At 46.3% G+C, this 9,406-nt stretch overlaps 1 protein-coding gene across 1 annotated transcript; it reads left to right on the forward strand.

Annotated features, from left to right (window-relative positions):
- Positions 1 to 1,089: 1,089 nt before the first annotated feature.
- Positions 1,090 to 9,127, forward strand: NDUFA5 (NADH:ubiquinone oxidoreductase subunit A5). Its single transcript, XM_032768827.2, has 5 exons — positions 1,090 to 1,377; positions 2,213 to 2,257; positions 5,212 to 5,328; positions 6,103 to 6,168; positions 8,913 to 9,127. The coding sequence occupies exons 1-5, from the start codon at positions 1,282 to 1,284 to the stop codon at positions 9,012 to 9,014; spliced, it is 426 nt and encodes a 141-aa protein (XP_032624718.1). The 5' UTR covers positions 1,090 to 1,281; the 3' UTR covers positions 9,015 to 9,127.
- The last annotated feature ends 279 nt before the right edge of the window (positions 9,128 to 9,406 follow it).

Below are 9,406 nucleotides of genomic sequence, written 5' to 3' on the forward strand. Positions count from 1 at the left end.
CTAGTCTTGGACCTCACTGAAGTCAGTGGAAAAATGCTCATTGACTTCATTGGGACCAAGAATTGGTTCCATATATTCAGTCTTCACAACAGAGAAAGCTTGGAAGCCAGTTCTGGTGTTCACCAAAAATTACGTCTTGCATTGAGGATGGCGGGGGGGGGGGGGGGGGGATTGGCAAGCGGGGTGAGTGGGTGGATGATGGGTGTCTTCGCACTTCGGCCTGCTTAATTTTCCATGTTTATTTCAGTGTTACAAAGGGTGGGTCTTGAAAATCACCAAAAATGTGTTACATAAATTATGGACAGCCCCAGACTCCAGTTGCACATGTCAAGGAGCAGCCCAAGGGAAGAGCCCTCCACCAAGCATTAGCCGCTGACAGCCCTGGAAACACAGTACTAGATGTATTGGAGCATAAGCTTTCGTGGGTGACTCTGATATCATGCGTCTGACGAAGTGCTATTCACCCACGAAAGCTTATGCTCCAATATGTCTGTTAGTCTATAAGGTGCCATAGGTCTCTTTGTCGCTTTTTAGAGGATCCAGGCTAACACAGCTACCCCTTTGATACTTGACACAGTACTACATGTACTTCAGTAAGTATCCAGTGACTGGTGGCAGGGAGACAGAGGACTGGCTGCTTACAGAACCACAAAATCACTTTTCTCTCGGTGGCACTGAGATTGTCAGTGTAACTGGAACCACGGAGACGGGTGCAAGTGGAGAGCCCCTCTCCTGCAGGGTGTTCATGGGTGTGCCCATAGTGCTCGGGGATGAGATTCCTCCATCACACAGCGTGTCAGGAGGGGCTGGGGGCCAAGACCCCCCCCCCCATGTGGTGCATCTGGGGCTGGCAGAACCCGACTCACTCCAGATTCCCCAACAAGCCCCATTCTCGCTTCATGACACCTTGACAGTGTAATTTCGTGTGCAGTCGGTCAGCCCGCCTGCCGCTGTGACTCCCCCTCCACCCGCCAGAGGGCGCCCGACACAGGCGCAGCGCTGTACCAGCCGCTCATGGGCTCGCTCGCTGAGCTCAGGTAGCGCATGCTCATTTTGCTACCGACGCTCTTGCGCGGAGAACATGCGCATTCCTCATGCTCTCCAATCCTCCATTCTCGCGCCCGCCCCACTTAGAAACAGCGCCTGCGATTACTTTACGGCATACGCACGCGCACTCAGACACAGAACTCCCCCAGCGTCGCTCTCAGGCCCGGCCTCCTAGGCGCATGCGGCCTTCGTCTTCCCGGGCTTGCCCTGTAACCAACAGCCACAGCTTCGCTAATGGTACGAGGCGCATGCGCGTTTTTGCTCCGTTCTAGGCGGTTGGAGTCAGCGCTGTACTGCTTGCCCGCAGCCATGGCCGGGGCGCTGAAGAAGGTGAGGGCCGGGGTCAGGGGCTTCTCCTTCACTGCCAGCCCGGGTCTCTGAGGGGTCCCCTCCCGGGGCTGTTTGCCTCGGGCTCCCCCGGGCCCAGGGGGAAGGGCAGGCCTGGCGGCCGGCGGGCACTCACGGTGGTGAGCCTGGTAACCCCGCCCCCCGCCCGTTCCGCTTCAGATTGCAGCCAAGGATCCTCGGGACGCGCCGAGCAGCCGGCGCTGGCAAGGGCCCTTCCCAGGGACAGTCCCTGACGCCGAGAGCCCCGCGGTGCTGCCTGCTCGTTTTGCTGTTGGGGCAAAGCAGAGCAATAGCCCGTGTGAAAGCGGGGGAGGGGGGGGGGGGGACGCGTTAATTCTACCGACTACTGAACGTGAGCTGCTCCCTCTTCTCCGCGTTTGTAGTGTACCCATCGCTGCGCTGGCTATGGCCCGGTCTGCGCTACAGATCTATATCGGGATAACTAAGTTGCTAGGGCTGTGGATTTTCAGTGACATAGTTACACTGACCTAACCCCTTATGTGGACAGCGGTATGTTGGCAGGAGAGCTTCTCCCATCCACATAGCTACCACCTCTTGGAGAGGTGGATTAAGTATGCAGACGGGAGAAGTGCAGTTGCAGTGCTGTAAGTAAGGCAAGCCCTCAGTAAAGGGAGATGGAGGCTCTTTGCCCCCAGCCCTCTGGATTTGTGTGATTTTTTTTTTCCTGACCCTTAACTCCAAATGTTGTAATTCCCAATATATGTTTCAGTTCACTGACGTTATGAGTCAGTAGTGTGTATTACAGCAAGACTTGAAATAAATGCTTTGGCTTACTAAATGTGTTCTGTTTGTGCAGACCACTGGGCTCGTGGGACTAGCTGTAGCTGAGAATCCTCATGAGGTATGTTTCAAGTATATTTTAATATCTAATTGACATAGAGTGGATATCAGAGTATTCACTTGTTTTGCTTGACTCCCCTCCTTTGGGGGGGGCAGGAAAGGGAGCAATAGCTCAGTGGTTGAGCATTGGCCTGCTAAACCCAGGGTTGTGAGTTCAATCCTTGAGGGGGCCACTTAGGGATCTGGGGCAAAATCAGTACTTGGTCCTGCTAGTGAAGGCAGGGGGCTGGACTTGATGACCTTTCAGGGTCCCTTCCAGTTCTGGAAAATAGGATATCTCCATTAATTAATTTATTTATATTTTAAGTATCTTATGATGCTATGGGGAGAGTAGTTATTTGAAGTCTAAAACTTGACCAGCTTCAAAACGTTCAGTTTGATGGAGAATATTGGCTACGGCCTGGAAAGGTTTACTTTTAAAACTAAAAAAGGCAGTTCTTCTGCAGATATTTTTTGTTCTATAAATATAAAAAATTGCCTTGGTAGTTGCATCTTAGAAACAATTAATTTCCAAAATCACTTACAGTAAGGCTTTTTTCTGAGCAAACATGAAGTAGTAATAATTTTTCTTTGTAGAGCCCTAAAATGGTGAAAAGAACTCTAACTTATAAGATGGAGTGCAACTATTTAGGTTTGGTGGTTTTTAAATTTAATTACTATTCCACATGCACAGATTTTCCCAGATGAAATAATAGATTCTGCAGCCCCATACTAATGTTTCTGTAAAATGTAATACAGTCAAACCCTGCCATAACGCAAAATCACATATAACGCGATCACAGGTTGGCTCCCCTTTAAGGTACAGTATAATACAGTATGGTACTGTACCAATGGTCCCCAACACCAATGCAGGGAAGAGAAGCTGCAGCTCTGCACCTGCTGGGGACAGAGAATTCCAGGGCTTGAAGTGGGAGAGCTTCAAGAGGAGCTGCGGCTCCCCACCTGCCGGGGACAGAGAACTCTGGGGCTGCGGGCGCCGGTGCTCTCTGTCCCCGGCAGGTGCGGGGCTGCGGCTTCCCTCTCGCTTCAAGAGGAGCCGTGGCTTCCCGCCTGCCTCTGGCTACGAGAGGAGTTCTCTGTCCCAGGCAGGTGGGGAGCCGCGGCTCCTCTTGAAGCGGGAGAGAAGCCGCAGCTCTGCACCTGCCGGGGACAAAGAGCACCGGCTCCCGCAGCCCCGGAGTTCTCTGTCCCCGGCAGGTGGGGAGCCATGGCTCCTCTTGTAGCCGGAGGGAAGCCGCGGCCCCGCACCTGCCAGGGACAGAGAGCTCCAGGGCTGCGGGCGCCGGTGCTCTTTGTCGCTGGCAGGCGGGGAGCTGCGGCTCCTCTCGCCTGCTGGGCACTAGGCACCAGGGGCACTAAGCTTTGGAGAGCACCTAACTGATTTGAAACCCTGCTATACCACAACCCCGCATTTAGCGCGATGGGATTTTTTGGACCCCAAAGGTCGCGTTATAACGGAGTTTCACTGTACCTGATCTACGGGGCAGGAGAGGTGTCTAGATTGTAAACTCTTTGGAGCAGGGACCCATATTTTGTTAGGTGTGTATAGTGTCTAGTGCAGTGCGGCCTTGGCTCAAGACACAAGCTCGTAGGCATCACTATAATACAAAGAATAAATCTCTTGATAATTCTCAGTGGCACTCCTAAGGAAGTAGCTTGCTAGTTCATCTAGGATAGAGGTTTCCAATGTGTGGGATGCACCCCCTCGGGGGATGTTGTGGCCTGGACCAGCCCCCATGGGGGAAAGCGGGGAAGAGGAGAGAGCAACACTCAGCTCTGCTTCTGCCCCCCAGCTGCCAGCTCTGCTCCTGGTCCCACCCAGGCCCCCCTGCCTGCCCATAAGGCCTCGTTGCCCCCAGCCTTGGCTCCCTTACCCCTGTCTGCTTCCCCCCTTCTCAGAGCAGTGGCCTTGCTTCTGGCTGTGGGGGGAGAAAGCAGGCAGGGGAAAGAGGGGATGCAAGGTAAAAGTTTGGGGGCCACTGATCTAGGACATAAGATTTTCCACTAATACATTTGAAAGGACTCTTAGATTGTTTAATATTACAGCAATCCCATATCGTTCTCTAAAACGTTGAAATTTTCAGACAATGCAATAATCCCACTAGGGAGAGCTGTTGCCAGTGCCACTGCTACTGTTGCTTGGAAAGAGTTAACAGGAGTATAAAGCTCCTGCAGATAAAGAGCCATATCTACTGGGCTGTCTTACAGCTTTTATGAGAGTAAATTTAGGGCTGCAATTAACCCATTGGTCTTAACAAGGCTGTTTTCCTTTTCTTCTCCTGCTGTTGTCTGTATAATTCTTCTTCTGCTCCTTGCCCTTTCCACTCCTATTCCTTCCACTCAGAAGTTACCCTGTTGGTTCCACCTTCTCCTACTACAACCCAATCTCATCTGTTTTCCAGCTGCTGTGAATTTTTTCCTAACCCCTGAAGTTTCTTAAAAACATGCTGAGGGTGTTCATTCAAATCCACAGACTATTCTACGGATGAATGTAAATGAAATCCTAACATCAGCACCGGTAATAGGTGCCCTTTTTAATGGACTCGGGGGAAGGGGGGGGCAGGGCGGAGGGCAGTATCTTTGGTTTTGATTATTTGCTTATTTTCTTTAAGGCTTTGTGCCAATTAACATCTCTGGGATAGATTAAGGGCCAGATTTTGAGAACAGATTAAAATATTCACAGCATACTTCATGAGGAAAGTAGTAAACAAGATTAGCAAGGTAGTTTTATACTCTACAGATGAGTCCAAACTGGAACCCCAAATTGACACACATCCTGGCCCAAACCCAGGTCAGAATTCTGCCGTCAGACCCAGCTACTTTATTGGTATAGCCAGTGTGAATTTGAATGCTGTAGTTCTCTGTGTTTTACTCTGTGGGCTTGTTGATTATTTAAATATTTCTGTTAACAGTCATTTATTATTTACACACTTCCACGTCTTCCAATCATTTCAGCACCTGAGAATACTGTATTCAAAAATCCTCACTGTTCTGCAGGACATCCCCAAAGATGCAGCATATAGGAAATACACTGAACAGATTGTAAATGAGCGGTTTAATATGGTAAAAACAGTAAGTATAGCACTACTTGTAAATATTTTCTATACAAAATTTGTACAACAAAGACTATAGTATTCTCAAAATCTCAGTTTATCTTCAGGGAACATATAGAAGTTATTCATTTCAGAGAGATGATCAAGGTTACGTACTCTTTCTGATTACATAAACTACTACTCTTTTGTGTATTTAACTAGAAAATAGCAATGGTGTCTCATCACTGATTTCTGCTAAAAATAGAAATAGAAAGTAATTATCTGAAGATCTGCAGAATAGCAGACTTCTGGGTATTTTATTTACACTCACTTATTCTTTTAGCTCTTTAAAAAAATGCTGAATGACAAGAAACAACTACTTTTCTATGGGGCAGGGTCAAATAGTTCATTCTAGTGTTGCATTCTTGCTTTTGTTTGACTACAGTGACTTGTTGAATGGATGAGTATCTTATTTCTCCAGAAAGCTATGATCACACTTTCTGTCCACAATCTGTGGTACAACAGAATGCTATTTTTGCTTCTCTGTACATCTGAATTGCAATAAAATAACTTTTTTGGGGGTATTTCTCTTTATATTTTTAATGAGACATTGCTTATAGCAGGAAAGAACAATACTGGAATCATGTATTACTGCAGTGTAAAATAGGTCACCTTGAAGCTAACTCATTTGAGTGGTTACATTTAGGAAGAATTGGACACTGTGTATGATCTATTTTAAGTTCTGTCTTTGAGTTCTGCACTTGATATTTTAAAATAAAACTAAACATTTATTTTATTTTACCTGAATTCACAGGAACCTAATGTGCAAAAACTAGAAGACAAAATGAAAAGTGGTCAGATAGAAGAAGTGATAATACAGGTAAAGTTTGATACTGTTCAAAAATGCCTTGCTGAAGAGCAACAACTAGATACGAGTGCTTTCTTTCTCTTCTCTGAAAACAGAAATGACAAGTATTAAGAGTGTATTAAATATAGAATAGCAGCATGCCTTTTGAAGCTGTAAGAATACAGACACAAAAAAATTCCCTCAGGAATACAGAGTTAAAGAAAACCCTGTTTCTCTGCCTCCCCCACCCCCCTCAGCCTAGCAGGGGGCCAGAGACCCGCACTCCCTACCCCCCAGAGCCCAGCCATGGCTGTCTCAGCCCACACACTTGTGCCCCTTTCTTCCCCAGAGCCCAGCTGTGGGGTGCCCCCAGCCCAGAAACTCCCAGAGCCCAGCTGCAGAGCTGCCTCCTGCCCAGACACTCATACGCTGTAGGCCCCCCTAGCCTGACACCTGCTTTCCTTCCCCTCCAGAGCCCAGCTGCGGGCCCCTCCCAGCCTAGACACCCACACAACCTAACCCCCAGAGCCCAGGGAGCCAGAGGGAGAAACAGCCTGATGTTGGGTCCTGGGCTTATGTGGAGTTTCCTGCATGCCACCTCCTTCCTTCAGCACATGCTGGGAACTGCAGCTGCCAGGAACCCTTCAGCTCCTTCTCCCTCCCCACCACAGCAGTGTCTTCTACTTGCAACAATTCTGCAGCCCACTTCTGTGGTGAGGGAAAAATGAAATTCAACACTCACAATGTTAATTTCAAAACAAATTCTGCATGCACAGTGGCATAGAATTTCCCCAGGATTATCTATCCTACCCACATACAAACCCTAAGACGGATCCATGCTTGGCTTAGAGGAACAATGTTAGTGCTCAAGTATTCCCGTGGGCCAAAGAGGAGAAGTGTACTGCTTGAACAACCTTTCCTGCTTGTTAAGTTCTCAGACTGCATGACCATGATGTGGGAGGGAGAGAAGGCAGGAAGGTTTAAAAAGAGGTGTCGGTCATTCTTTTCTTTTCAGTTAAGAAGCACTGGGGTTGGGAGTACGGAATCTTTGGTAGCTCCCTCTCGCATGGTTGCCAGTCAAGACAGGAAAGGTGACAGAGCAGCCCTTGGAGCCTGGAGTTTCTCTGTGAATTGTTCCCCCCCTGCCCCCATAGATGTGGATTGAGTTGCTCTGTTGGTTACATGGAGTTAAGACCATTTCCACCCTTGGAATGGTCTTGAACTCCTTTTAGGTGACCTCACTCTCAGTTTGGGAACCAATATGCTGCAGTGTCACTTGGAGTGGGTGTTGAGTAATCTGATCTTGGGTTGGCAGGGTAAAGGTATGTTTGTAATGAATGATCTCATTCATACTATTTGGGGTTATATAACATAATTCTACAATTTGTTTTAATTTAGTTATAAATCGGCCTTAATTCAACATCTGATTAATCTCCTTTTACAAATGGATTGTAAATTCTTCAAGGAAGAGGAATCTTTTTGTTATGTTTATATAGCACCTAGTATCTTGGAGCCCCCTAGGAATTACTGCAATACACATAAGAATTTACATTTTCTGCTTGCCTTTAAGAGAAGTTGGGTTGCTGTTATTCAGTTTTTATTCAGAGTTTTTTCTCACTCATGTTCAACTAATCAGATAATTAATCTACAAACTTCTAGCTTTTTAAAATAGAAGTTATGTCACAAATAGAGAATTCTTGTAAGAACATACCGCTCATGACATAACTGTAGCTATAGGTAGGGCCCTACCAAATTCACGGCCATGAAAAACACGTCACAGACCGTGCAATCTTGTCTTGTGCGCTTCTCCCCTATACTATATAGATTTTACTGGGAGACCAGTGTTTTTCAAACTGGGGTCGTGACCCAAAAAGGGGGTGCAGGGGAAGGGGGAGTTGCAAGATTATTTTGGGGGAGTCACAGTGTTGCCACCTTACTTCTGTGCTGCCTTCAGAGCTGGGCGGCCATAGGCCAGTGGGTGTTGGCCGGGCACCCATCTCTGAAGACAGTGCCCTGCCAGTAGCAGCACAGTAGTAAGAGTGGCAATACCATACCATGCTATCCTTACTTCTGCACTGCTAGCGGCAGTGGCTCTGCCTTCAGAGCTGGGCTCCCGGCCAGCAGGCAATGCTCTCTGGCTGCCCAGCTCTGAAGGCAGTAGTGAGTGTAGAAGTACCGCAACCCCTCTGTGATAACCTTGTGACTCTCCCCACAACTCCTTTTGGGTCAGGACTTCTACAATTGCAACACTGTGAAATTTCAGATTTAAATGGCTGAAATAATGAAATTTACAACTTTTAAAATCCTATGACTTTGAAATTGACCAAAATGGACCATGAACTTGGTATGGCCCTAGCGGTAGGGCAGATAGAAATGCAAATTTCTGCATTTTTTTAATTTACTGCAGTGCCATTCTACTTACTCTTGTAAATTTGAACTCTATCATAATTACAGTCGGCTTCATGGACTGTTCGGACATGTTTCAGAGTAGCAGCCGTGTTAGTCTGTATCCGCAAAAAGAACAGGAGTACTTGTGGCACCTTAGAGACTAACAAATTTATTTCAACTTCAGACATGAGAATAGATTTTATGGCTTTGCTTTGTGATCCGTTGGCCCAATGACTGAATTGCTTGCAAAGCACTCTAGATGGAACTTTGGTATCCAAAGAGCTTGTAAATTCATAAAATATGTTCTCCAATTATAGATTAGTTAGACTTAGATTAATATTTCAGAATATAATTAATATTAAAAGTCTCTTGTATATTTTTATCAACAGGCTGAAAGTGAGCTCTCTCTGGCAAGAAAAATGGCACAGTGGAAACCATGGGAGCCTTTAGTTGAAGAACCTCCTACTGACCAATGGCGATGGCCAATATAATAGTCAGCATTATTTCTGTAACTACTTGAGAATCGGAAAAAACCACTTAATTAAATATTAGTATCATGTTACTGAAAATTTTGTCTTTAAATTAAAGAAAATAGCTTTTTGTATATGATTTCTTTTGCCTCTATTTACATTTAGCAGGATGTAAAGGTCCAGTCTGACTTTCTTGCAAAAATGCTTTACTAAATCTTTGTTAAGGGCAATCTGATTATTTTATTTCCTAGCTTGTTGATTTAACAATATATTTAAGTAGAAACAAACTTTCTTCTGTGTAATTAGAAACAGAAACTTTCTTTTGTGTAATTACCCTTCTTTTCTTGTCTGATCCACTTCTTGACATTTTATCAGCATGGAAGCAATTTTCATGTCTCAGACTCTGGATTGTG

This window comes from Chelonoidis abingdonii, chromosome 1, assembly GCF_003597395.2.
Source record: "Chelonoidis abingdonii isolate Lonesome George chromosome 1, CheloAbing_2.0, whole genome shotgun sequence".
In the NCBI taxonomy this organism is placed as follows: domain Eukaryota; kingdom Metazoa; phylum Chordata; order Testudines; family Testudinidae; genus Chelonoidis; species Chelonoidis abingdonii.

Bases quoted from the DNA above. Each gene is read 5' to 3' on its own strand.
- NDUFA5 (XM_032768827.2), top strand. From the start codon at position 1,282: ATGGTACGAGGCGCATGCGCGTTTTTGCTCCGTTCTAGGCGGTTGGAG. The intron at 1,378-2,212 runs GTGAGGGCCGGG...CTGTTTGTGCAG, and splicing joins TGGCCGGGGCGCTGAAGAAG to ACCACTGGGCTCGTGGGACT. The intron at 5,329-6,102 runs GTAAGTATAGCA...CTGAATTCACAG, and splicing joins GGTTTAATATGGTAAAAACA to GAACCTAATGTGCAAAAACT.